At 49.7% G+C, this 27,877-nt stretch overlaps 1 protein-coding gene and 1 long non-coding RNA gene across 5 annotated transcripts in view; both read left to right on the top strand.

Moving 5' to 3' along the window:
• The window catches only part of LOC115947966, a 49,506-nt gene extending 29,815 nt beyond the window's left edge, over window positions 1-19,691 (top strand). The window contains exon 3 of the long non-coding RNA XR_004081822.1: window positions 19,477-19,691. This is a non-coding gene — a long non-coding RNA (uncharacterized LOC115947966). The remainder of the gene's footprint in view (window positions 1-19,476) is intronic.
• Window positions 19,692-19,780: 89 nt separating this feature from the next.
• ELFN2 (extracellular leucine rich repeat and fibronectin type III domain containing 2) lies at window positions 19,781-27,871 on the top strand. Of its 4 annotated transcripts, none has more exons than XM_031057789.1 (2): window positions 19,781-20,915; window positions 21,003-27,871. In XM_031057789.1, the coding sequence occupies exons 1-2, from the start codon at window positions 20,104-20,106 to the stop codon at window positions 22,528-22,530; spliced, it is 2,340 nt and encodes a 779-aa protein (XP_030913649.1). In that variant the 5' UTR covers window positions 19,781-20,103; the 3' UTR covers window positions 22,531-27,871. The 4 variants fall into 4 exon arrangements, with proteins under 4 accessions (XP_030913649.1, XP_030913651.1, XP_030913648.1 ...); XM_031057791.1 differs by having other exon boundaries at window positions 19,781-22,098; window positions 22,264-27,871; XM_031057790.1 differs by having other exon boundaries at window positions 19,784-21,656; window positions 21,822-27,871.
• The last annotated feature ends 6 nt before the right edge of the window (window positions 27,872-27,877 follow it).

Raw genomic sequence — 27,877 nt, 5'->3', positions numbered from 1 at the left:
CCCTCCCTGGAGAGCCAGGGACTGACACAGCCAATTCATGCAGCATCCAGCTCATCTTCCCTCAGTGGTACCAAAGCTGAGCCCCTGCATTGGTGGCCACATAAGCTGCCAGAGCAACGAGAGACCACTTTACACAATGACCTCTCCTCGTTCTACATCCTGGCTGGGGTGACGCATTTATTGTTGCCAGCTGCCTTTTTCTTGTCGATTCATGCCTGTTCACAGACACCCTATAACACCACTGTCCCAGTGAGGACACACAGTCCCCAGGGACGTCACAAAGGGTACAAACAGTGGATGAGGGTATGGGTGATTATCTGATTGCTGTGTTGTTCTGGGAGATGTTTGTATGGGGATTACTTAGAAAAGGAAGCTTTTGAAAAATGCATCAGAGCAACATACATGTCTTTGATGTGTTTAAAAACTGGTGTGGTCCTGCTTAAGAAGTGGAAGTAATGAGGGCAATCAGTCTCAGCTCAGTAGGATGATTTTTAGGCCAGAGAAATGTGAAGGAATCACAACTGACTGATGTTCTTGCCCAGCAGAGAACAAGGAGATCCAGTTTTCCAGGCAGTCATTGGAGGTCCTCTGTTGGTGAATGAGATATTCACCACCTTCAAGATTGAATCCTATCCATACTTGGAGAAGACAGTGTATTTGTGAGGAGGAGCAGGGGTTCAGCTGTGAGAAGTCTGCCTGCTTCAGGAATCGCCTGGACCATCTTGAGTTTCTCTTGCGTGACAGACTTCTCAGGCATCACTGGCCAGGGAGAAAGCAGTCAGACAATGAAAGAAAGCTGGTCTAGGAAAAGGCAGAGCCTGTCTGATAATTGAATACTTCTCCCTGCCTGGCCAGCATGCTGCGAGTGGAAGGCATCCTGAGGCCAAGTACCTGCCACTGCCAAGGGACTTTTCCCCTCCATACAGCCACTGGGATTTCTAATCCAGGCTGTATAGGACAATGCTGTCATGTTAGTAATGGTATAACTCTCTTAGCAGTCTACCGGTGTGACAGAGTCACAAAAGGAACAGTGTAGGCTGAATATGCACTCATGCTTGCTAAGCCTGTAATCCCTGCTTTAATTTTCTCTCCCTCTTTTCATGTTTTTCATTTTTATTCTTTTTTTTTTTTTTAATAATAAGTTCAAACTTAATAAGAGTGATTCACTAGTTGCTTGTTTATTCGTCTTTGGCATGGTGTCCAATTGGGATTGCACAGGGCAGAAAGGTGAGGTGTGGGGGGAGAAGCAAGAACTGGGAGATAAAGGGGGAAGCTGGAAAGTGTTCTTGTTTCCTCTCTCCATGGAAACTAAGACTGGTGTCTTTCTGTGACTCTGAATGTCTTGGCTGTTTTTTCCTCTACGGTCAGAAGAGGCTGATGATCAGCTCTGTTCTCCCATTTGATTTTGATCTTCTGTGGGTTTCCTTGTAAAGGTTCAGTAAAAGTCTGCAATAATCTGTCGGTTCTCTGGGCTTTATACGGGTCCAACCCCGGCCAGCTCGAACCCAAGCCCAACACGGACTTGCATAGACAAAAGGACAAAAGACGAGAAGTGCTCGTTTCCACGTGGGGACGAGATGTCCAGTTTATTCGCTTGGGGCAGGACGCGGTTGGCACCCAGGTAGAAAAGAGGAGGTGGCCTCCTTGCAGGGCAGTTTTGTGCCTCAAGGAAAGGGGGCGGGGAAAAAGGACCGTGGCCAATGGGATGCCACTGGGGAGGGGCGAGGGGAGGGGTACCCACGGGCCGATCACCAGGGGTGCACGGGGAGGAACCATGTGATAGGAAGGGGGAATACGCCGTCCACGTGACCCAGTAACATTTCTCCCATCACCCGTGTAAGGACAGATCCAATACAACACCGGGAAGTGTTTGGTGGTCTGTGAGATGGGTGGAGGCTGGCCCATGAGTGCCCTGAACTTATCTGGCCTGGTTGTTGTGCTTGGATGAGGCAAGGGTCAGTGATGGAGCTAAACCTTTCCAAGGCTGTGTCTTGCAACAGCATCTGGCATCTGAGACTGTGCCTGTTCCTCTTTGAGGCTGATCTATTTTCTCTGCAGATCCTAGCAGACCCCAGATGTTCCCAGCCCAGGCAGTTGCAAGACCTGCTGTAGGGCTGATTCTAGCACCATAATGTGTTTCTGCATCCAACTCCCTTTTGGTTCTGCCTGCCTAGGAACCTGACCACCTCTTCTCAGAAACTGCTCAGGCTGGGCAGGAAGATTCACCATGTTCTTACTACTGCTGGGCAGTAGTAAGAAAAACCAGGGAATTTCTGGATATGCATGTGGAGCCTGTTGCCCAAGAGCTGCTGTTAAGAACTGCCTTGCACTGTCCTTTTTGCTCTGGGCAGTCACTGGCCTCAGCCACACTTCAGCTAGTTTCACCCCAGGTGCTTCTTCCAGGGTGAGGCTCCTCCCTCCTTGTCTCCAGTGGCAGGGGCCGGCACCCTTACCTTGTGGCCGGGTGACACTGAACATGGGAGACATGGAGCAGGTCATCCGGAATAAGCAGTTAAATGTGGGCTGGTGCATAGGAGGACAGTGAACAGGAGAGGGCAGAAAGGTTAGAAAAACTAGCTTTAGTTTAGTTAAAACGAAACAATTGTGGAGAAGCATTACAGTGGTACTAAAAGCCTTCTGCTTCCCTTGGTTAAATAATGTGTACTTGTGGTTCACCGTGGCTGGACTGGTCCTGACTCCCAAAGAGCTGTGTCCAGGTGACCCATGTGTGGTGCTGAAATTACGTGGCATAGAGAACACAGCTCTGTCTGAAACCAAGGGAAGCTGTGGGGCATTCTGGCAGCTTGAGGGGTGGTGAGTGATGGCAGGCAACATGCTGTCGTGCAGGATCAGTGAAACACTGCTCATCTCTCAAGCCGTCTGCTTCTCTTGCTCTTTGTGAGCCACTTCTCACTTCTCCTTTTCATGTGCTCATATCACCTCTCTTTTCTTTCCCTCACTTTCTCTGTGTGGTGCATGGCCCAGTGACTAAAATCCATGATAACCCTCTATTCTCTCTTTTCTCTTCCTCACCACCTTTCTCACTCATCCTTTCTTCGTGTCTCTCACTAACACTCTGTTGCTCTCCCTGCCAATTTATTCTTCTCTTTCCTCCCACACTCTGTCCCCATTTCATCAATCTCAGCACAGTCCTGTTTCTCACCAGAGCTGCTGTTTCATGTTTACTCTGGTGGAGGGAGGGCAGGCAGGTGTGAGGGAAAGGTAGCAGGTAGGAAGCAGGAGAGTTGAACTGAGACCTGCTTTGGTGACCATGGCTGAGTCACGTCACCCATTCCGTGGCCTGGCTCCATTCCTGTGACGGGAACACTCAGCCACGGGTGAATCTGCGATGCTTAGAGGTGGTAGGGCCAAGGTCTGTGAAGCTCCTGGAAGTGGGCTAAAGCTCTTTGGGTGCCTGTGCGGTTTTTGTTTGTCTCTAGTGCCCAGCTAAGCCCTTATGCACAGACTGACATGATGGAGGCATGTTCCCAGCCCTGCCTGTTGTCCTATTCTCAAAATCTGCCCCACCCACACTCTCCTATGAAATAACCCCATGAGATGAAGTTGACAAGGCTCAGCTATGGAATTTTGATCTGCAGTGATCCAGAGCTGTGTCCCTGCAAATCCCTGAAGACTAACGGCAACTCCTGTTGCAATAGGTGCTACCTTTGTAATTACCCTGATTTGCCTCCCCAGTTCCACCTTTTTCTTCTTTTCTTCCTCTCTGCCATGCTGCTTTTCCACCTTTGCATACTGGAGCCTGCCTTGCCTGCTGGCTGCTGAGGGCTGGCCCGGAGCTGCCAGATGCTTGCACCTTCTCAGCTCTCACGGGTAGGAGTTGCCATGGGAGACAGCGAGAAAGAAAAAGTGCCTTCCCCAGCAGCACTAGGAGCCAGAAGTCTTCCATTGAGTGGAGAACACCCCCCTCTTGTGCTCCTTCCTCCCCTCAGCCCCCCTTTAGAGAGCACTCTGCAGAAAGCCGCCTTTGAAGCCCCTTAATTAGTGTCCCGTGTGTCCTGAACGGAGCCCTTCATTACCACCAGCAAGAGGCATAAATTGGCATGTGTTTCAGGTTTGGGCTCAGTGCCAGAATTTTGTTCCAGTCCCCTCCCTCCAAACCTCTCCAGCTTCCCCCCTCCTCGACACACATGCGTGCACACACACATTCACTCTCTCTCACAGACAAACACACACACATGCACGCACAAGGGACCCTGCCAAAAAAGACATGTCCCCTTTCCATCATCCCACATTTCAGAGGAAAAAAAACAATGACAGAGGTCGCTCTGTTCCCTGCCTCCCCATGGCTTGCTCTTGGCTCTGCTGACCCTTCAGCATATGCAACTGCAGGTTGGGGGTCATTATCAGCCCCAGAGTGTCTCTCACAGCCTGTGGATGTGCTCAGAGGGTGCTAATTAGTGAGAGAAGGGCTGATTAGGTTAGAAATTAAGTGTTTATTCTATCTTTCTTTTTTTTTCTTTTTTTTTTCTTTTTTTTTTTTAATATGTATGTGTGTAAAAATAGTGAGGCCAGATGGAGTCTCAGGAATAATGAGAGAAAAGGCAGCCAGGAGTCAAGGGGGGTGAATCTGTATCCTGTCTCACCTCTCCTGCACACTCTGGGTGGACAGGCATGCTGCAAACTCACAGCGTTCCTGCAGCCACCAGTAGCCACCACACATTCCCTGTGTCTGTCCTTGTTGGGATTGAGCTGGAAATCTCCTCTCTGCACAATGTTCTGTAGAAGCTTCTCATATCTGGAGAGCCTCTCATCTCCATCACCTCATCTTTTTCAGCTCAACTTTAGTGCCTTTGTTTCCCCCCTCCCCCACACTTTTTTTAATCTCAGTGTCACTATTAGCAGCAACCAACAGGTTACTGGCATCACCAGCCTTTCAGTGACACCCCTTGTCTCTGGTGCTGTCTCACCCCGAGTGTGCTGTCCTCATAGAGAAATCCTGCCTCACAGGCTCTTGCTCTGCCAGACTGAGGAAATTCAGTCTATCTCTGCCATGGACTTTGCCCCTCCTTTGCAAAAGTTGCAACGGAGGACCCTCAAAGCTGATTAGGAGTCTGATTTCCAGGAACTCCAAAGTCTCTATGCCTAAGCAAACCATGTCCTTGTCCTGTTATGTGGCATCTATGCTATGTTCAGCCTGTCATGGACTGTGGGATAAGGAAGAACAGATCATGGTAGGGCTGAATAGCAATTTTGCCTTGCCACAAGGCTGTTCTGTGCTTCCAGCACTGCAGGGAGAAGCTCTGGGGCCATGAGGGGCAGTTGAAAAACTGCCTTCCTTCCACTTAACCTAAAGCTGGTCTTTGGGGCCAATATTTTGGATGCAGTGCACATGGAGCCTTTCTCCAGAGGCCAGTATTTAGGTTGAGGGTACTCAGGTTCCAGCAGGCTGGAGGAGAGGGAAGGAAAGAGGCTGTACTTAACTGTGCTCTACAACTCTCTTTCTGGGTGGGAATTGTGCTGGCAGACTCATGAGTTCGCACAGTTGGAGGCTGGTATCTGTAGCAGGCCACTTCTGTGACCTGAGGGCTCACTCTGATGTTGGCAAGGAAGGTCATCTCTCCCAATCGGAGACATGAGTGTTGAGCAAGGGCTGAGTTTGTTTTGTTGATCAGCTTGGGGAGTGTGTGTGGGGGGAGGTAAGAACTTGTCACTACGATGTGCTGGAGGAGTATTTGCAGGGAGGAGTATTTGCTCGGTAACCAGTGGGGGGATTGTGATCCCTTAGAATCACAGCTGACTGGGATGTGTGGGTCTGACAGCAGAGGAAACTCTCTTGCTGACACTAGGGGGGCCCGAGACTCTTAGCTGCATTTCAGAGCCCAACTACAAAGTGTCTGGTGCACTGGGGCTTTGTACCTACGAAATAAGAAGTCCGGCTTCTTTTAAGGGTGGGAGAGCAGCTGAGGACCCCCAGCTCCAGGGGTGTATTTGTGGTGGGACGAAAGGCCACATGTGTGTGCTGGTGCTCCCTGGGCTGTGTGCTGTCAATAGAACTGCATGCATGACTGTTTGGCTCTGGCATGACAGGAGGGTGTATTTGTCTGGGTACAATTCAGACCTCATTCTCTTTTCATCACAACAGTCCTTTTTTACCATGTGGCTCCTGTAACAGCCAAACAAACAAACAAACAAACACACACACATGGGAATCCAAACTCTCTATTACCACCACATTGCAGATGCAGCCTGGTTTGGCCTGTATTTCTCCCGTTGCCACAGCAACAGTAAGCCAGGGAGTAAATCAGAATATCCTCTCTGGTGCTCAACACCCCCATATGGCAAAATAAATGGCAGTGTGGAAAGCCTGGTCTGTCTCCCCTACCTCTGCTTCCCAACTCCAGTTCAGCAGAGACCCTCCAGAGACCTCTCATATGCCAGTCAGACCCCAAGGAGATCAGAAGCTTCCTCCACAGGGGATGAGGGAACACCACCTCTGCTGTGACCAGCAATCCCCCTTATTCCCTCCTCCAGCTGCTGTGTCTCCCATGGAGGGTGATTAGGTTGGAACCAATGTTCAATGTTCATGGTCTCAGCTCAGCTGGCTTTTAACAAGATGAGTCCCATCAGCTCCACTAAGGACCAAACAGCATCCAAACCAGGCTTAGCAACCTGCTTCTTGCTTCAGCAAACTCTGCTTACAGCTGGGAGAAACAGAGCCTTTGGAGAGGAGCAGAGCAATCAAAGCACATTTAGGACCAGGACTCCTGTCCAGCTGAGCTCAGAAATATGCTTGCTGGGACAGCTGCCAAAAGGGCTCCACCAGCTACGCTTTGTGTTGGCCTTGGGCACTTCCAAAGTCAGCAATGTGCTTAGGAAAGAGATCTGTCTGCCCAGAAAGAAGAGTCCTTGGGAGGAGAGGAGGGACACTGCCCCTGAGAACTGGCGTGGTGCAGTCCCCTGGAAGCAGGGGAGAAACTGGACTTGCATTTTCTACAGCAGCTCTTTCTATGTGCATCCTAGGTTGGATAATCCTAGCCCTGGAGGATGACCTGCATCCCTTTTTATTCCAGCAGCTGATTAGAGGGTATCTGTCACTCGTGCCTCCCCCAGCTTTGGCTGTGACTTCCTTCATTAGGAATCTCACTCTACTTTGGCTGGATTTCCCCTGAGAATCCGATTTATGGCTCCCCAGTGATTGCTGATGTGTAAATACCGTGTGCTTCAGTATGGCAATGTGAATGCCCTAGTGCATTGGAACTGTTAACCCTTCAGCAGCTGAAGATCCTCTCCCTGTTGTGAAAGCTGCCTTGCTTGACAGGGAGAATCCCAGCCTGGGATCATGGGATCTCAGTCTGGCTCTAGGCATGCTTGCAGATCGGTGCAGGTGGGTGGACCCTTGCAGGCCTCCTCAGGTTTCTGTGCAGGTGAAAGGATGAGGCAGGAGCAGCCCAAATAAAAGGCAAAAAGGGCCATTTCATGATTAAATGCTAGAGCACAGCAGCAGTGTAAAAAATATACATATATCACAAGCCTTAATTAACACAGGCAAAGGGAAAAGGAGAAAAAAAGCTACTTTTTAAAGGTTTCACAGAGACTATAAACTGGCAGCACAGAAAAAAAAATGTAATACATGCAAATTAATGGCATAAATTTAGGGTTACTTAACTTCACAAATGTTAACAAGCTCATAAAAAAAAAGTTATTCTTTCTCAGTTTCCTGTCGCTGTTTGTTTAATTCTCTCGCTCTCTTTTTTAACTCTGTTGAGAAGATTATGTTTTCAGTATATTCCTCCTAAATTAATTCTGCCTCTCTCTCTTCCTTCTCCCTCCCTCGTCTCTGTCTCTTTCTCTGTACCTTCCTCTGTCTGCTTGCCTTCCTTCCCTGCCCATCTATCATATTCTTAATGTCCCCATCATCATAGTATCTACTCTTGGATACAGTACTGTCTCATTTCTCTCCCTATTTCCTTGCCTGGCTCTCCCCCGCTCACACCCCACCCTTCCTCACAGCTCTCAGCCTGCTACCCTCTTCTGGATTTTTTTTCCCATTTTTCCTGTTTTTTTTTGTTGGGTTTGTTTGGTTTTTTGTTTGTCGGGTTTTTTTAATGTGTTTGGTTTGGGGTTTTTTGGTGGGGTTTTTTTTTTGTTTGTTTTTTGGGTTTTGTGGGGCTTTTTTTGTTGTTGTTTGTTTGTTTGGTGTTTTTTGTTTTTTCCTGTAGCAGTCTAGTAGTCAGTATAACTCCAGCCTGGTAATGCTATACACAACACTGGCAATTTCCAAACATGCATTTTTTCCCTGCCACTGGCAGACAAGGAAGGCAAGGAGCAAATGAAGTGGTCTCCTGCCGAACTGCTTGCTCCTCAGGCGTTTGAGTGGCTGTTTGTCACTGCAGACTGCGTGGCTGGAGGCACAGGTACGGTTGTGTGGGCAGGCTGGCTTGGTACAGCACAGCCCCCTCTGAAACAGCTGCCACAGCTCCCCTGACACCCCTCCACACAATGCGGGATAATAAAGGGCACGGCAGCTCCTTGCTGAGCCTGGGAAGTCATGAGCCCCTGAGGTCACCGTGTCTCTGCTTCCCGCGTGTTTCTTGCTTTGCTTACAGTTAAAACTAAGTTTAGAAAACTCAGGCCATTGCCAGTTTAGCTCTGCCAAAACTCATTTCTCCGGAAAGAGGACATACGCCTTTTGTTCTGCTTCTTTTTAAGCTGCCAAGGACACCCCAAGTTGCATTACTCGTGACGTAACGTGTCCTGTCCGTGATGCTACAGCGTTCTGTTCTTAGGATCTTGTTCTCATTGCTTAAAGGGAAGATGGGTAAAAAAAAAAAAAAAATCTTATTTTGACTTATGGACCAGACTGAGTCATAGGAAGACATCATTAAAAAAAGAGAGGGGGTGGATATCATCAGCTTTGGCCACAAGCCATCCTTGGAGCTTTCAAAGTCGCCTGTAAATATTGCTGCCAGCTCTGTTTCAGTATCAGAGACAGCAGTCCTGGCTAATAGCTTTTCTCCTTAGTGGCCCAATTCAGTATTTCAGAATGCTGGAGAGAAGAGGGGGAAGTCAGTGTTTTATTCAACATAGCAATCTCAGGAACAGGGAGGTGAAATTACAACCTGGACTCGCCTGGCAGCAGCGAAAATAAGAAAATCCAAATAAGAAAAGGAAAAAAAACCGGAAAAAACCTGAATTTTTCAAAGCAAGAGGAAGGATGTTGGTGAGTGGGTAACAGAGAGGTTAGGAAGAGGAAGCACAGAGGGAGAATCTGTTGTGTTTGGAAGATGTGGGAACCATCAACACAGATGTTGCAGAAGAAAGCAATTGAGAAGCTGAATGGGACTTGCATGGGTTTACAGTTGGATGCATGCTTAAGCGTGTTGCTAAATGGAGACCTGAATGAGTGAGAACAAGAAATAATCATGCGGGAGTCCCTGTGCAGAATCAATCTCTGTCCAGATTGACATCACAGGCTTTCCCACTGATAAAAAACGTTGCTTTTCTTGGGTAGGAAATGAGTCAGGGTGACTCCGGAGCTTAGGGTTTGGCCTATGCAGATTAAGAGGAGTAGCAAGGAATAAATAAAATATGGAATATGCAAGGGTGACTAAGGACTCAAAGAGAAACAAAGAACTGTGGGGGAAGGAATAGGACCACAGTGAGGAATAAGGAGGGGCTGCCAGATTAATTGCTTTCTAGGTCTACCTGGAGAGAGATTTAAGGGAATAAGCATCATTCCCTGGCCATGAAGTACCTATTAGGTGGGTTAGTGGGTAAGACATATACATGCCTGTATTAGCTGAGTAATGCTTCTTTGTTTTTTGGGTCCTTTCAGCCCAGAAACAGTCTGAAGCAAAGTTTGTTTCTCACTGAAAATATTTTCAGCGCCTATGAAATCAAAGGCCCAATAACAATTGCAGCTTCCATGTACTCTGCTACTGACAGCATTGAAAGAGGCAGAGCAGAGAGTAGGTGGGGAAATAAGATGGAAAACTGGACTGAGTAAGAACAAAGGAAAGGGTGGGGTGTTTTTTAAATTGAGCTGTCCCCCATTTTTGATTGCATCATGGCCTAAATTAGCTTTGGCCTACATAATTAAAATGGAGGATGTCAAGGTACCAGGAGGAAAAAGAATTTTGCTGGGCTATTGGCACGAATGATCTGTTCGCTGCACAGCTGCTGTAGGAAATGCAACGCCATGAGTAGACATATATAATTGTAGAGATGGGGAATGAATAAACGTGTTTCAAAGAACAAGGAGAATTCTAAATGTCAGCAAAGGGGTATATGACTCACTCATTGGGAAAATACTATTATTGGATACGTAAGTAGGACTGTACAAAGCACTCAGAAGAGGGATGCTACTAGAAAAAAGAAGAATTAATAAATGAAGGTAACATTTGGGTAAGTGACAGTGAATGAATGAGGAGATGTGCTATAAATGCCATGAGCTATCACTGGGCCTAGAGTGAAAGCAGAGAGAAAATGCGGGGTTGAGGATGGCAAAGGATGAAAAGAGAGAGATCATGGACGATGAGGAGAAGCATTGCTGGAGACTGCTGAAATACAATGGAATGGATGAGTGTTTGTTATAAAACTACTTGGCTTTTGGCAGAATAATGGTGACAAAGAGTTTCTGTTCTACTGAGTTGGGATTAAAGAAATAAATGAGGTGGAACTCCATGGGAGGAGAGGAAATGGCTGTGCTGAGGAGGCAGGAGGGGGCCCAGGACCCAGCTGGAACTGGTTTCTGCAGAGGTGTGTTAGGCTGTGATGGACATGTCATATGGAGAAATCTGTCCCTGTTTTTCAGAAGGAAAAAGCGGTGTTTAAGTGTAACAGATGCTATTGTATAGATTACAGACATGGCTGAAAGAAGCACTGCAGGACCAAGGCATTTTGCGTGAGCTCAAGCCAGGCATTGACAATAATTAACTAATGCTCCTGGTGCAGTCAACAACAAAGTTGCAGACTTCCTGAGTCCAGAACATAATGAACTTGAAACCTTTCAGCTGCCAAATGCCGGACACCATTCCAACAGACCCATCCCACATGTCTGGCTGGTCATCCTCACAGCCTGAAATGCTGTGTGCTAGTGCATCTGCCCAAGCAGAGACCGAAGAGTCTAGCCACTTCTGCAGATGGATCAGTCCCATTTACAGCTAGGGCCAGGGGATCTCTAGTCCTGGAGGAGGAGTTTTCCAATTTGGGTCCAGCTGGGAGCAGTTCTTATTTTGGTTTTGAAACCCCGAATCCCCAGCAAGCTGCTTTTCTGGCTGTCTTGGGTTGATTGAGTCGGTAGAGAGACAGATGTAGGTGGATAATGGGAAAGGGGGTGGTGAGTGGCAGAGCTATTGCCTGAGCGAGAGAGAAGGATGCTGTGTAAGTACTGCCAGTCCCCATTCAGTGAGCAAGTGGTGAGTCAGGGGCAGATACTGAGTCAGCAAGAAGGTGGAGGGGTAGTGGGTGGGTAGAGCACCCTGGCTAACTCTGTGCAAACCACTGAGCTGCAACGTTGCTCCCAGCTCCCTGTGGCAAACTTGCAGGCAGTGGTTCAGGCTACTGCATCCCAGTCTCTCCCCTCCCCATGAAATTCCCTGGGGTGCTTTTCTGAACCAGTGGGGCTTCAGAGAGGGTCCCTGACCGCTGCCTTTGGTGGGCATGTATTTTCCTGACGTGTTTATGAACCTGCTTGCAAGCACTGCTTCTCTGTGAGGTGTGGTAGTAAAAGAAGGGGAATGAAAACAGCTGATGAAGGCAGAGAGAGCCCTTCAGCCTGTGTCACCCCAAAGATACTGCTCATGCAGTCAGGGAGCTGGTGGAATGTAGGGAGGGGGAAGAGAGAAAAGAAAGAAAGAAAAATAGAAATGAGGTAGAAACGAGAGTGAGAGAGAGAAATATTTGAGAGATGAAAAGAAATTACCATACGGCAGGATCCTGTTATTCAACCTAATTTTCAAAGGACTGCAGCTGTCGCACTGAGATAATCTGTTAATTATAACAGTCATTGTGTTTTGGCAATGGAAGAAAAAACCAGGCTCTAAACAAGGCAAGGTAGTGGGGAAAAGAGAGGGGAGGCACGGCTGTGTCAAATGCATGTCAGATGCTAGCTTGAAATCTAGGTGGGTGAGCCGGCCGGGAGGAGGGTCCCTCCCCTGCAGGCTGAGCTGTGCCACTGCCTGCGGGTGGAGGATGGAAGGAAGGTGGAAGCATCCGTGTGGAAACAGAATGCCCTGTCCAGTGTGAGGCTACTTTCTTGCTGAATCTAGGCATGCATTGACCAGAGGAAGAGCTTTGAGGGGCTGAGGGTCTCATTGCCAGTGAGGGAATCTCTCTCAGGTGGCCATCCAGGACAGGGTTGGCTGAAGGCGAGAGAACCTTGAAGGATGCTTGAATGCCAATGCTTGAATGCCAATGCCCTGCAGGAGTTTGCACGCCTGGCATTGCAAATGGCAGGAAGTGATTGCTGCTCCAGGACATATGTGATTCCTTAGGCTCTGTGGCCTCCCCATAAGCAACTGGAGTGAGCTGTAATTCAAGGACCATGCCCTTTTCCTACCCTACCCGCAGGGTAGCATGTTTGGGGGCCCTCTAAACTGGCACTGCTGGATTGCTGGGGATGTTATTAGCATCCAGGTATGCTTGGTTTGAGTGAGGGCATCTCTCAAATAGCTTCCTGCTGGTCATAGTCAGACTGCTGAGAGCCAGGACTTGTCGAAGGAAATAGGGCACCAAGGCCAGCACAGGACAGCAGAGGCATCACAATGACCCTGAGGAGGTGGGGGATCTTCGCAGTGATATCACATACAGGCAAAGGATTTCTCCTGGTCTCATGGCTGGACATGCTGCATGGGAGCACACAACAGCACCAGTGCTCCCACCCTGCTTGCTACATGCTCCCAGAGCCCCAGCTCCTGGCCTGTTACCTGCAGCAGCCCGCACACACGCTCATATAGAGCTGCCATTCCCGTCCCTTTACCCCTCAACAGCTCACAGACAGCAGAGGTCATTCCCTGTCCCCTAGAGCAGCTCCTTCACACGTGCACATGCACATGCATAGACCCTGCCCTCCCACCCTGCTCCCTACAGTGATTCACGTCAGGGACACAGCAGGAGTGTTCCCACCCCTTTCCCTGGAGCCTTCTCCCAAACACACACTGGTTGTCTCCCATGATCCCTGCACGCCCACAGGCAGCCGGCACTCCCACCCCGTCCCCTGCAGCGCCTCTCACACAGCCAAACACTCCCACCCCTTTCTCCGAGGTGCCTGCTTCATGCAAGCACACATGCACGCACACATAAACTCACAAACAGCCTTTGCCTGCTTCTCCATGGCAATTCCTCCCTCCCCAGGAGCCAGCACCGGTTCTCTGCTTCACAGAGTGACTAAACCACATCCAGCCCCAGCCCACATATCCACCCCATCACCTACAGCTACTCCTCCACGCACACACCCCCTCCACCTCGCATCTTTCTCTACAGTGACTCGCTCCCGCGCCAGTGCACCGGGCAGAGCCACTCTGGCTGTCATACTCCCTATGGCAGGTCCCTACAAGCCTTTCTACTGCCCCAAGTCTTGGTTCATGGGATGTTTCCCAGGCCTCCCTCCTGGCTCTGGAGGGAGAGAATTGAAGGCAGCCTTATCAGTGATAGTATTTTTTGTGACACCTCTAATCTCTTGACATGCTTTTCTACCTGGAGCAGGCTATTTCCCAAGCCTACCCCCATGTACATGCTTCTGTGGATTGCTGCTGTGGGCTGTCTGGGTGGAGCTGGCTTGATGCAAATCCGCCTTAATCTTCAATAATCATATTAATATAAAAGGTAACCATTTCACTTTGGAAAACAAAAGTGGCTTTCTGGCCTGCCAGGGAACCACAGGCATATGAAAGACCTTTCTGCCAGTATTTATCACTCTAAAATAAGATTTATGCTTCTAAAGCTCTCTCTTTCATGCTTCTGAGCTGCTTCATTTTTCTCCCTTGAGCCTTCCCATTCTCTCTCTCTTGCTGCCTAACAAATTAGGCATCTAATCGCTGTTGGGAAGGCACGATGGGAGAGCAGGGGTTTTATATACAGTGACGTGTTGGGTTTTTTTCATGGTTAGTCTTTAAGCTGTTTGTCCCAGCAAAGATTTGGAGTCAATGGCAGTGTGTTTGTTTGAGATTGGGTGTGTGAATTCTTCCTTCTGAATTTTTCCTTCTGAATTCTTCCTTCCCATGCCCCAAACTGGCCAAAGGGCAAGAGTGTAGAGCAGCATGTCCTTGGGGCAGTTCTGCAGTCCATATTTCATCCCTTTTCCCTTCCTCTCTGCAGGTTCCCATCCTTGCTGGCTGGAATTTGAGCTTCATGAGTATCCTTGCAGTGGTGTTGTGAGAAGCAGCTGTGATCTTGTTTGGTTCCCAGTGTCCTGCTGGGATCCCAGTGGTTTGGGCTTCCAGATGTCAGGGACAGCTGGAGTTTGGGAGCTGCAATCTTCCTCCCCACTTAGAGTGGGGCCAGCCCAACTTTCAGAGGAATGAGTTTTCTACCCGCAGGCACTGTGGATTTGTTTAGAGTGAAATGAACCTGCCCACAGTTGAAGCATGAGATTTCTCTTGCAGCAACACTGCCAAATTCACAGAGCCTCTAAGGTTGAGTGGACACCCTTCAGCAAATTCAGTTCAACTCCTGTAAGGGATGAAGGCTTTGTCTGGTTAGTGACATGGGAATACCTTTTGTCGCATGACTTTCTAGTGTGGCTGCACAGCTCCTTTGACTTCTAGAGTTTTGAAGCTATAGGGCTGATTTCAAACAAATGGAACATTGGGATGGAACTGAGAGATAACTTAGTTTTTATAACTTTCTTAAAACCTTCTAATTTTAAAAATTCCTGCAAGGTGTTCTGTGAAGATAGGGGATAAGTTAGAGAAGAGATCCTTGGTGAACATCAGAGAATCCACAGTAGAAGGCACTCTCTCTCTCTCTCTCTCTCTCTCTCTCTCTCTCTCTCTCGTGCACACTCAAATGTCTTCCATGCCACAAAACCACCGGCTATCAGGCTTTCTGCTCCCTCTTCTCTTGGTCCCAGATAGTCAGAGCTTTTGGGGCACCTATGGGCACAGTCACAGGTTCTTTGCTGCATGACTTGAAGGTAACTCCTACAATAATTCCCTAGAAGCAGGGCTGAGAGGGAGGGGACTGCTGTCCTGTGAGTGCCACAGCCATGCTTCAAGCTTCTCCCATGGCACTGTGCTTCCACTAGAGCCAGATGCAAAAGCAAGGACAATCTCTGGGTGCTGATTTAGCACCAGAGATTTAGCACCAGATTTAGGGTGGCTGCAGTGATGCTCAGACCACTGTGAATTACAGAAACTACCCAGCAGACAGGGAGAGTCCCTTCAAGTAAGGCACGAATTTTGAGTGCCAAGCATCCCTGGGAAAGACTTCTCTTTCAGAAAGTAGTTAGAGAAATCCTGGAAGGACCTTAAAGCCAAGAAGAGGAGGCAGAGTCACTTGGAGATGATGTTTGTGCCCTGAGGCCTGCCAGGAGCAGGCAGCACACTGAGCTGGGAAGAGGGATGATGCTCAGCTGCAGCATGAAGCTTAAGAAAGCAGCGGGAGCTTTGGCCTGGTTTCGGGGTGTCCCAAGAGGAGTCAAGAGTGTTTGCCAGGTTTTTAATGCATGCATTTCAAATGGGAGGCTCTTAGCACCGTTTAAGCAATGGTAGAATTAAGTGCTGGTTTTTCCAGTGCATGGGGCCCCAAGAGGACAAGGTTGACAAGGTCAGAATTTTAGGCCCAAATTGCAGCTGTATGTGACTTTTCTGATTGCCTTGTATTCTCTCTCAGTTTTGGTCGTTCCACGCCCTCAGGCCCCAGTTTGCCTCTGTGCCTCCTATCCTGCCTGTCCATACTTTCACTGGCTGTGTTTTATGCTGCCATCTCACTAGTGACCTCAATCCTGCGTCATCCCCTGTGCTACCTTGAGCTCCAAGTCAAAGGGATGTTTGTGGCCATTGACACCTACCTCCTGACTCAGATTTGGGACTCTCCGCCCCCTGTTTCACTTTCCCTTCTCTTTTCTTTCCTCTGAACAATGGAACCATCCCTGTGGCCTTCTGCTCTTCTTCAACATGCTACAGATAAATGCCAATAACATTGGGACATCCATTAATAGAAAGTAAAGCAGAGGGAAATCACCTGGGAGCTGATAGGCTGGCTTTGTGCCAGCCAAGGACAGCACTGCTTTCATGGGTGCCATGTCACTCCTGTTCCTTCATGTTCACACATATATGAGGATGGCCAGGAGCCAAGGGCTTGCTGTAAATCTTGGGTGACACTGAAGAGTGTTGGAACCCTACAACTAAATAAGCCCAGCACATGGAGGTGGTTATCTTGTACCTTCCCTATAAAACATATCTCGTGTTCTAACTCTTTCTCTTGCCCATAAGTTCTCCACAACTCTTGCATCCCCCTTCCTTGGCTCTCTGCTGTGCTGGATTTGTTCATTCTTGCTTTCCCTGTCCTGTGCCTTCTTGCTCTGCTGCCTCAGAAGCAAGAGAGGGAAACAGCCAACTCCATTGTCAGCACCTTTCAGGCCAGCAAAAAGGACAGAGTGTTGCTTCCTTGTGCTGCTGGACTCCAGTGCTGTGTGATTTATGTTCTTTTGGCTGTAGACAGTTAGAGTAGTGCAATAGTGCTGCCCCTCATTCCTGGCCTGCCTTTGACTATGGATTTTTGCCTCCCAGGGTCAGGGAGCAGCTGCTCCCTAGAGGGCAGGACGTGGCTGTGCTAGAGTTGGAGACCAGCACTCCTACAGCAATGCTATAGCACAGTCTGCTGGTGTTGGGCTGAGCTGAAATGGGGTGCTGGGCCATGGGCAGGGGTGCAGTAGCCCATGGATTGGGCTGGATTCAGCACCCTCAAAACCAGCATGGTGGTGGGGAGCCAGGAACCATTGGGGTAAGAATGTCAAGGTCTGTGTATTTCTCATACATGGTTACCTTGAGCACCCAAGGGGACCAATGAGTTTGGCTTGAGGAGTGGCTTGATCCTTCCTGTGGTTGGTGGCTGAGGCAAGGCTACACAGCCCAGGTGGGAGGTAGGTGGGAAGCAGGAATTTCTGCATGGTCCCCTTGGTTTTGGCAAACAGCAATGATAAACACCACCTTTTTTCCTATCTATCCCTAACCCACCTCTTTCCTTTCCAGGCTACTAGGACATCTGCCCTTCCAAACCCTCTCTGTCCTGCCTGAGTGCAGCTCCTTGAGTGGGATGGGGTGGCTCTCAGGGATTGCTGGGCTTGCTGCAGAGGAACATGGTCCTGGCCATGAGTTTCTTTCTGTGCATGTGCACCATGAGCAAGCTGCAGCAGGCAATGGTGACTTTAGCACACCTTTTGGAGCAGTCTGCCCTAGCAGAAGGGGACAAAGCAAGTGGGCTGGGACGTTCCTGTATGGAGCTGGATATTGTACAGAGTAATTGGCGAGGTGAGACAGGCAGGCCAGAACATAATGCTCAGAGAAGGATGGTGGCTAAAATCTCTAATCCCTAAATCTTTCCACTGCTTGCTCAGGGGGTGCCCCTGGCCTCTGCCTGCGGTGGACATACTTTGGGCACCAAAGTGCAAAAAGCATGATAGTATCTGCCACTCCTTTGTTCAGTGGAAGAAATCAAAGGCAAAGTGAAGGAACGGTAGAGATGAAGGTAAAGGGATAGAGAAGGTGTGGGGAATTGGCTGTGTCTCTGCATGGAGTCACCTCTGGAAATGGAGGAACAAGGCAGGGACTGATGCTGAGGAATATCAGAGGCCTGTGGGTCCCAGTGTGTGAGAGCCAGATGTGCCTCCTAGCTGGCATCTGGGGGAACAGCATCAGGAAATTATTTCTCATTGGATTACAAGGCTGAGAAACAAACCAACAGGCTGTAAAAACCTCTGCCTTCTGCTTCATTGCTGGCTGAGGTGAAGCTGAGGCAGCAGCTGAAGGCTATCATGTGACAATCATAAGTGACATGAGTTTGGTGGCCTCAGATGATGAGCTGTGGGGAATTGAGGGTTTTTCTCTGTCTTTTCCATTGGTGTAGCTCTTCTCCCCCTTCCCTTCTCAGTCTTGGCTTTACTTTTTGGATTATTGAATATTTAAGTGTTTCTCTGTGACACTATCTCTGATCCCTTAATCCAGCTGGCCTGGTAATTCCACAGACCTAAATCAGCTCAGATTTCTCCACAGACGTAAGCCTTGTTCCTCAAGGGTTCACTCCTCCTTCATTTATCTTCCTTCATTTTATTTCTGCCCTTTGTGTCTCTGTGCTAGAAATTGGTTCAGCTTTTGCAGCAAAAGCTTCAGCGATATCTTTAGTGAGCAACCTCCCTGCAAAATAAGAGGGGCAAGAGGGGAATCTTTAGTTTTCATTAACCAAGGATCCTTTTCTCTGCTTTTTTAGTGTTTCCTTTCTCCTCAAAATTAAAATTAAAAAAAAAAAAAAGAGAGCAGAGTGCCCACGTGTTTTATCTACTGTATGAAATTATTTCCTCTGTGCTGCCTGAGGACACCCCTGCCAGACTCCTGTCTCAGCACAGTGGGAGAAGGGTTGAAGCTGTAGCTGGAGAGAAAGGTGCTCTAGGCTGTGTTTTGCAGTCAGAACCAGGAGCTTGCCTAGAGCCCAGAAATACATTTGTTGTGGTTTAACAGGCAAATGTCACTTTGTCTTCAAGGTGTGTTTTCTTACAAAGGGGCAGTGTTCATAGCCCCCAAGGAGAGGTAGTAAAGTATGAAGGTGTAAACTGTGCGCCACTCTTTGATGGGGGGTAGATGTGTGATTTGCTTCAGATTAGGAGTTCTGGCATTGTTGGGTGAGAGACTGGAGGCTGGTATTTGACACACTGCCTGGTCCCCCCCCCCCCCCCACTGTGCTCAAGCCAGACTGGTTCACCTCAACAGCCTTGTCCGTGCACCAAGAGTCAGGAACAATTTTTAGAGCAGAAGTTGTTACACGTGGTTTGAATTATTTATCCCTCTTGCATCAAGGAAAGAAGGAAAGGAAAAAAGTGTTTGGCTTTTTTTGGGGGGTGGGGGGAGAAGCTTGTCTGCATTTTCCCTGCTTCATGCATTCTGTGTACATCATTTCCAGTCAGTTGAAATTTCATAGCTTTGGCTGTGCTTGGGGCTTGCCTTTGTTTACACTAGGGGTTTTGGGCCCCCGCAATAACAGCTTTATGTTTCCCACTCTCCTTTCCCTTCCCCTTCTACTCCCACGCCACTGCCTTCCCCCGGGTCCCTGGCTGTGATCACACTACTTAAGGGAGCCCAGATACCCTTCTGCATATCCCTGATATGACATTATACATTGTGAGGGTTCCCTCCTCAAAGGCTTATCAGCACGGCAGGCAGTACCACACCTCTCTTGCTTGCACCCCCCTTAAGGTGTCTCTTCCCCATCTCCCTCTTCTCATGAAACATTGCTGTCTATACACTTATCTCAAAGACCCTTCCAAATGATGCCTCTTCTTCTCTTTCGTGTTTTCTTTTCCAGATCCCAGTGACAGATGGATCTCTCTCGTGCACACTTGCTCTTTCCTTCTCTGTATTTTTGTTTTCGACATGTTTGATCCGAAGCTCTGAAGTTTCTCAGAGGGAACCCAGGAAAGAAGGAAGAGAAGGAGTAGAAACCAAGGGAGCGTGAGCGACACAGGAGGCAGCCCTGCCTTGTTCTTCCAAATCACACTGTGGAGGGGCAGGGAAAGACTAGAGGGGGAGGACTTGGGTTTGTTTGGGGGTGGTTTTGGTGTGGGTGGGGGGTGGGAGGGAGGGGAGAAAAGGGGAAAAAGTGTGTGAGTCACTCATGAGCATCAAAGAAGATTCATTACCCTTGGCCTGAATTTTTGTTTAGAAAAGAAGCACAAGGTAGTTCCCTTCTGGACCAAACATCCATGGTCATAGCTTTTGGGTGTTCTGGAAGAATATTGCATGTGTTCCCCTTCCTCTATGCTCCTGGATTGACCCAGAGGGCAAGAAGAAATAATGGTGATGACATCTCATAGGACTGGGGTGCTCATTCCCTTCCATTGTTAAACCCCCGTTCTTGCCCCCTAGTTTCTTTTTGCCATTGTCCTGAGATTTGGCGTTGGTTTTTGTTGGGGATTTCTTTTCCCCCATCCTGATGAGGGCACCACTGCAGACCATGCTGTGCCTGGGGTTGTGGGCAGCTGCCCTGCTCTGCTTGTTTTTCCCTGGCACCGTGCGAGGTGACTGCTGGCTGATTGAGGGGGACAAAGGGTATGTGTGGCTGGCCATCTGCAGCCAGAACCAGCCCCCGTATGAGACCATCCCCCAGCACATCAACAGCACGGTGCACGACTTGCGTCTGAACGAGAACAAGCTCAAGGTGGTGCTGTACTCCTCCCTCAACCGCTTTGGCAACCTGACTGATTTGAACCTGACCAAGAATGAGATCTCCTACATTGAGGATGGGGCTTTCATGGGTCAGTCAAACCTCCAGGTCCTACAGCTGGGCTACAACAAACTCACCAACCTGACAGAGGGCATGCTGCGGGGCATGGCCCGCCTCCAGTTCCTCTTTGTGCAGCATAACCTAATTGAGCTGGTCACCCCAACTGCCTTCTCTGAGTGCCCCAGCTTGATTAGCATTGACCTGTCATCCAACCGCCTCAGCCGTCTGGAGGGCAACACTTTCACCAGCTTGAGCAACCTGATGGTGTGCGAGCTGGCTGGCAACCCCTTCAACTGTGACTGTAGCCTCTATGGCTTCCTTAACTGGCTGGCTCTCTTCAACAATGTCACCAAGAACTATGACCGCCTCCAGTGTGAGACTCCACGGGAGTTTGCTGGGTATCCGCTTCTGGTGCCCCGGCCTCACCACAACCGCAATGCCATCACCATCTTCCAGTCCATGTGCAGAGGGGGCACCATCCCCTCCCTCTCCAGGGTCAACCCAACTCCGTACACCCCTGACTCCCAGCGAGATCTGGATGAGGGGTCAGCCATCAGCCCTGGGGATTTCCTCTCAGTCAAGCCTCCAGCCTCTTCCACCACTGACTCCTCCTTCAGTCCCAGCATCAAGCTACATGACGTCACAATCACTTCAGCCATCCTGATGGTCACCATCCCCATGCCCTACAGTAAGATGTATGTGCTGGTCCAATACAACAACAGCTATGTTTCTGACATAGCAACACTGAAGAGCAAGAAGGAATATGTCACTGTCAACAAGCTGAAGGCCCACACTGATTATACGTTCTGTGTGGCCTCTATCCGCAACAACAGGCGTTACAACCATACTTGCCTGACCTTTGCAACCCGGAGCAAAGGCAGGGAGGATCCTATTTCCAGTACTTCCACCACTACACACTATATTATGACCACCCTGGGTTGCCTCTTTGGGATGGTCATTGTCCTGGGGGTGGTGTACTACTGCCTGCGGAAGCGGAGGATGCAGGAGGAGAAACAGAAGTCACTCAATGTCAAAAAGACCATTCTAGAAATGCGCTATGGATCAGATATTGATACCAGTACCATGGTCCATCCTTCCCAGAAGCTGGGTGAGCCACCTGTCATTCCTGTCTCACGGATGTCCTCCATCCCTTCCATGATTGGGGAGAAGTTGCCCCCATCGAAGTCAATGGACGCTGGGATGGAGACTCCTAAAGTCACCACTAAAGGTAACTACATTGAGGTGCGGACAGGTGGTGGGGATGGGCTGGAAAGAACCCAGCGAGATGAGGACCTGAGGGAGCTTGACAATGGGCAAGGCTCAGCTGCTGAGATCTCTACTATAGCCAAGGAGGTAGACAAGGTCAACCAGATCATCAACAACTGTATTGATGCCCTCAAGCTGGACACAGCATCTTTCCTGGGTGGTGGGACTGGTGTTGACTCAGATATGGCCTTTGAGTGCCAGTCCATCCCAGCCGGCTCCTCAAGTGGGCTAGAGCGGCCCAGCTTTCTTTCCCCACCCTACAAGGAAAGCTCCCACCACCCTTTGCAGCGCCAGCTCAGTGCTGATGCTGCTGTGGCCAGAAAGACCTGCAGTGTCTCCTCTAGTGGCTCCATCAAGAGCGCCAAGGTCTTCAGCTTGGATGTGCCTGACCACCCACCACTCAGCAAGTCTGACTCCAAATACATTGAGAAGGGCAGCCCACTAAACAGCCCTTTGGATCGTCTTCCCTTGGTGTCTCCGAGTGCCATCCACCACTTGGAGGTCAAGCCTTCTTACCATTGCAGCGAGCACCGTCACTCCTTCCCGGCCCTGTACTATGAGGAAAGCGCTGACACCTTGAGCCAGCGGGTGTCATTCCTCAAGCCACTGTCCCGGTCCAAGCGAGACTCCACATACTCCCAGCTCTCCCCCAGACACTACTTCTCGGGCTACTCCTCCAGCCCTGAGTACTCCTCAGAGAGCACCCACAAGATCTGGGAGCGGTTCCGGCCTTACAAGAAGCATCACAGGGAGGAGGTTTACATGGCAGCTGGGCATGCCCTGCGGAAGAAAGTTCAATTTGCCAAGGATGAGGATCTGCATGACATCCTGGATTACTGGAAAGGAGTCTCTGCTCAGCAGAAGCTGTGACTCTTCCTCACAAGGAAACAATACAAACCAAGCCCCCCCCCCTCCAACAACCAGAAAAAAAGCCACTTGACTGTGAAAAATAAACCAACAACAAAATACTCCTGACAAATACAAAACTGACAAAACCTTTTCTTAAAGTTTACAACAACTCTTACACACACAGACACACACACTGACACACACACACACACAGACACACACACGCCGAATTGTCTCTACTGTGTTACGGGGACCATTGTTCTGCCCACAGATGGTTGGGACGAGCGCCCTGCACTGACACTGTGGTAACAACGTTGGAATGTGGGTGGGGGGGAATGGCCTGGGAGTGGGTGGCAGTGGTGGTAGGAGAAGGGCAAAGATGGACACTCACTGGGCATGAAACTCAGCTGTGAACTATTCATCTTTCTGTTCCTGTTGAAGGCTGATTTTTCTTTTGGGCGGGAGGGAAGGACTTTGGTTTAGAAAGCTTCCTTGTCCACCTTGTACACCTGCTATGCCAAATCTTCCATCACTAACTTTTTCCCTCATTTTCTTTAGCAGTGGAGGCTTTTCTCTTTATCCTGTCCCCTTCCAAAAAAGGTGGGATTTGCTGGAAGAAGTTCTCTCCCTTCTTTTCCTTTGCCCTTCCCTATCCTCTCTGTTAAGGGTCCCTGGGCTTGAACTTCCTGTCCAGATACTTCACAAATCTCTGTCCTCCTCAGAGGAAGAAGAAGAGATGTGAAGGACCAAGGCGGGTAGGACTTGCCGTATAAGAGGCTCTGTGCCCTTGCTGCTTTTCCTCCTTCCCTTCTCCTGCCACATTGCTGCTGATGAACGCCAGCAATATGGAGGGACAGGCATTCTCCAGGCCTTCTCAGAGCCAGTTTTCTGCCAGTTGGTGGGGAGAAACAGGTTGTGAATATTCTCTTTGGCACGGCAAGCCAGGTCCTCAAGGAGTGGTGGAGGAAAAGGCAGGAAGGTCTGGTCTATCAGAGGTGTATGGGGTTCCCATTTCTCCATGAGTGTTACAGGTCAGAGGTCCTCCTCACCTCACACACCTATGCTCAGTCTGCCCTTGTCTAGTCAGTTTAAAACTCTCTGTTCATGTCCCCTTTACTATGAGGATGGGACCTGGAGAGGACCTCAGCAGAACAAGTTCTCCACAAAGCCTCTGCAGCTCTTCCCAACTGATTTGCACCATGAGCTGTGGGGTGGGTGTCTGTGAGAAGAGTATCATCCAACCTCCTCACTTCCAGGTGAATGTGAAGAACAGGATTTCAGTTGCTCATCTCACTGGGTTGGCCTCACAAAGAGTCTTTCTCTTGTATAAGCTATGGACGTTCTGGCATGGATAGGGGACAGCCTAGGGTGAAGACAGGAGCACAGGGAACAAATGGGATGTGAGAATGGAGCCTGGGAGTAGCCCAAGAAGGATGGCCTGGAAGAAGCTCCCTTTGTGTGTGCAGCCACACTGTGTATGCCAGGATAGAGGAGGACTCCAGCATCCAGACGGCAGTGTTCCTTTGACTGCTTAGACGCCCTTGTGAGAGTGAGAACAACATATCATCTCCTAATCCTCACAGGTGTGACAAACTTTTCTTAGGGATCCTGTCATGTCTTGACAAAATCCCAGTTGCACCTGCTAGATCCCAGCCTCTGCATCTTGCATAGACCTGTCACAGAATTGACTGACAATAAGCCTACTGCCCTCTCCACCTATTCCCATTTTTGAGCAACGCAATAAAGCACAATCGTGGCACCATCTCCCCCAGTATTTTTCTGTCAGGCAGGAGGGCTGCCTGCTGAACTCATCTTTATGCAGCACAGTGAGCCTCCTCTCCATGATCTGCCCAACACTTGACCATAGTTCACCTCTATCAGGATGAGGGCGAGGGCCTATGTTATGTTGGCCCTCCCTGAGTAGCTATTTCCTCTTTGAGGTGCTCCTCAGAAGATCCAGTGTTTTTGGGGGCCCTGAGAGAAGGATGAGGATATAGGAGCTTCTCTAGGAGGGATTTACATGCTGCATGCAGAGAATTTGTTATCTGCCAGGTATAACAATGCCAGCTGTGAGAGCTGGCTTCCATGCCGCACATGACAATTTCACTGTCTGTTAGTGAGGTGGAGCAGTAGGCAGAGTCTGGTGCATGATAACCAGAGCAGGTATCCCCAAAGTGTAAACCTATGAAGATCTGTGGAGTTTCTTCCTTGTAGGGATGCTGGTGGTAACAATCCTAAGCTAGGTCCTGACCCCTTTGCCTCAGACTTTACACTGTCAGCCTGTTTTCCCACAGTAAAAGCCTTGAGTCCAGAGGTGTTTGTGGGACTGACTCCACACAGTAAGAGCCAATCCAACCCAGAGGAAGGGGTGTGTGTGCACATGTGTGTGTGCACCTGGGTGCAGGAGGATGAAGGGAAGTCACAAAGGGAAATCACATCACTGCTGGCAGGTGTCCCTCCATGTTAGGGCCGTGCAGCAAACCAAGATAATGGTAAATGCTGTGAGAGATGCTTAGGGACAACAGAGAGCTCCCCAGCTGCCATACAGGGCAGGCTCAGTGGTCTTCCAGCATGGCAACAATCCAAGCAGAAAAGACTAATGGCTGGGGCACAGAATTGGACAGAAAAAGGGGGATGACAGGCTAGGGGGGATGGAGTCTTGTTCCTCTCCCCAACTCTTCCCTCCCTGTGCTTCTCTGCCATGTGGTCTTGTAAACAGTTCTGCTCAGTCAATACTTTAGGGGCAGCATTAACTTATAAAGGTTTCTGCTTTTTCCCCTCAGCACCTCAATGAGGCAGAAAAGAAAGGTCAGGGATACAGCTATCATCAGACCCTTCTTTTTTCTCTGGTGGGGGTGAGGCTGGATAGGAGGGAAAAGCCATTTCTCTCCCAGCTGTAGCCCCCATTTCAAACCATTGGATGAAGTTTGCACAAGATGGACTGTTCTGTGGGAGGAAGAGGGCAAGGAAGGGGAACAAAGTGTCTCACCTTCCTTCCTCCTCCCTTCTTCTTTGTCCTGCTCCCTCCGTCAGGATGAGGGCTCACAAAGTGATGCCAGCCCTGTTGGAGGAAAGCAGATTTAACGTTCTATTTGCATGACAATTTTACTGTATTTTTCTGAGCAAACACCTGTTGTGTATGTGCCAGTTTGTTGGAATTTAACCTCCTCCCTCCAAGTCTCTCCTGTCCTCGTCCCTGCTTTCTCTGCTCCTTTCATTGATCTCTGATGTGATTTTATGAGAGACTCCTACCAGTTTGAGAGGGAACATAGCCCAAGGAGAACCCAAACCAATCACCCCGTAAACCTCATTCCTTCCTCTTCCCAGTGTCCCCCTTTCCCTTGCTCCAAATGTGGTGTCTCAGCTGCTTTTCACAGTCATGTGTGTAAAGGGGTAGGTGTTATATACAAAAGGCCTGCTCTTTCTAGTGGCCATCATTTCTCCTTGTTATTGAGGAACAGGAGTAAGGCCTGTCAAGATAGATCATGTAAGAGAAATGGTCACCACCTTCCTTTTGCCCTGGTTGCTCTTTCCCGAAAAGCAAGGTTATTCTTGAGGGAATGTGGGGTGCTTTAGCTGAAGGGAAACCTCTGATACAGTGAACACTTGATGTGCAGCTGATTACAACCACTTAGAAGATCTCCCACTACCTTCCTTTTATTGGTTGCATAGACCTCTGGATTAGGTCTATCCTATGCATTCTCCACCCTGGCTGGCCTGACAGAGGGCAGGGCCTCAAAAACCTCTTTGTTGGAAAAATGTGGAGAGACTGCCTGATGTTTCTAAGGCCTCTAAGGCTTGGCTTTGGCAAGTCCCTCAATGCTGCCTTCTCCCAGGGCAAAGTGGACTTCTGGGGCCAAACCAAGACCAAATCCTTTCACGCTTTATTTCTGGCAGAGAAAACAGGGGTTTGGTTCCCCTCACTGGAAATTGTGGAGGGTGAGGAATGAGGTTGGGCACATACCTGCCCTCAAGTCCCAAGAACAGCCCTGGGGAGAAGCCTGGGCTGGGGTCCTCCACCCAGGGGAGTGAAGGTGAGACTCTGTTCCTCACAGTGGGGCAGAGCTCTTTCCCATATCTGCTGGTGCTGCCCCAGTTTATGCTGCAGTACCATGTTCCCTTCTCCCCCTCCCCACTCTTCCATACTGAATAAATCCCTCTTGAGGCAGGTGTGAAATATTCATGACTGACAAATGAAGAATTATGTCGGGCTGAGGAGGCCTCTGTGTGTTTGCAATGCTAATCAGCCTTCTTGGCTGGAGGAGGCTCTGCCTGGCAGGCTTGAAGGAAGGAGGGGAAGATGCAGGAGGAAGGTGGAAAAGGAGCTGAGAAAGAGACAAGGGACAGACATGGTAGGGGTGAATAAGGTATGGTGGGACCAAGGAGTGGTGAGACAAGGAGGTAACAGGGAGATGGAGATGGAGAAGGTGTAGAAGAGGGACAAGCTGAAAGGACCTGGGGAGGAAATGGCTACAGTGGAAAGAATGGGATGATAAAGGGACAAAGGGAACAGCAAGGAAAAGGATTGAGTGCAGGGGTGAAGGCTCTCTGAGAGGAGGTGGGGAGTAAGTCAGCAGTGCCTGGTGAAAACAATCTGAGCAGACTTCATGATGAGCTGTGACCCCTCTCTGTAGGGCAGAGCTCAGTGCTACAGGGTGGGCAGCTGCCATCTGGGTAGGAGCTGGACCCAGGGCCCCAAAAGCACACTTGCCATGCTTGTTGCTGACTGGAAAGCTCAGCTACGTCAGGAAGGACACACAGCCTCCAGGAGCCTGGAGAACATCCCTTCCACCATCACCGCCTCCTTCCACACAAGATGCAGTCAAGAAGAGCCTCATGGAGTCGTGTCCTCTTGCTGAAGCCAGCCTGCTGCTATTCCACCATCTGAGCAGGAGGGAACCTCCTCAGGGTGGCTTGGTGTGGGACGGACACTTTGTGCCACCTCCCACCGGGCTATGGGGGTTTCTTGTAGGGCTGGTGGAGCCCGCCCCACCTCAGGCCTGCCCTGCCCACCCTGTCTGAGCAGGTGGTTTTGGGTCCTTCCCTGGAGAAGCGTCAGAGGGGAGCATCTGTTGTGTCCCCCCTACACACGCACGCATTCCCAGCCCTGTCCCTCAGCCGCTTTGGCCTTGTACTGTGAGGGGCGTTCTCGGTCTGCCTGCCCTTGGCTGTCCCCCCACGCGCCCTGGGGAGGTGTCTCTGTCCCTCTCCCCGGCCATCCTACTAGGGCAGCTCTCTGCAGGGCTGCCCCAACCCACCCTGTCCCTGAGTGGAGAGAGGGCATCCTCTGCCTGGCTTCTCCTTCTCCCTCTTCTCCTGCTCCGTCTCCTCCCTGCCCCACCAGGGGTCGAGTTCCCTCCTCCTCCCG

This window comes from Geospiza fortis, unplaced genomic scaffold (genome assembly GCF_000277835.1).
Source record: "Geospiza fortis unplaced genomic scaffold, GeoFor_1.0 scaffold173, whole genome shotgun sequence".
Classification (NCBI taxonomy): Eukaryota; Metazoa; Chordata; class Aves; order Passeriformes; family Thraupidae; genus Geospiza; species Geospiza fortis.
The sequence above is the reverse complement of the archived record's forward strand: the minus strand, read 5'-3'. Positions and strand labels throughout refer to the sequence as shown.

Excerpts from the sequence above, each read along its gene's own strand:
- ELFN2 (XM_031057788.1), top strand. The coding sequence starts at position 20,104 with ATGAGGGCACCACTGCAGACCATGCTGTGCCTGGGGTTGTGGGCAGCT.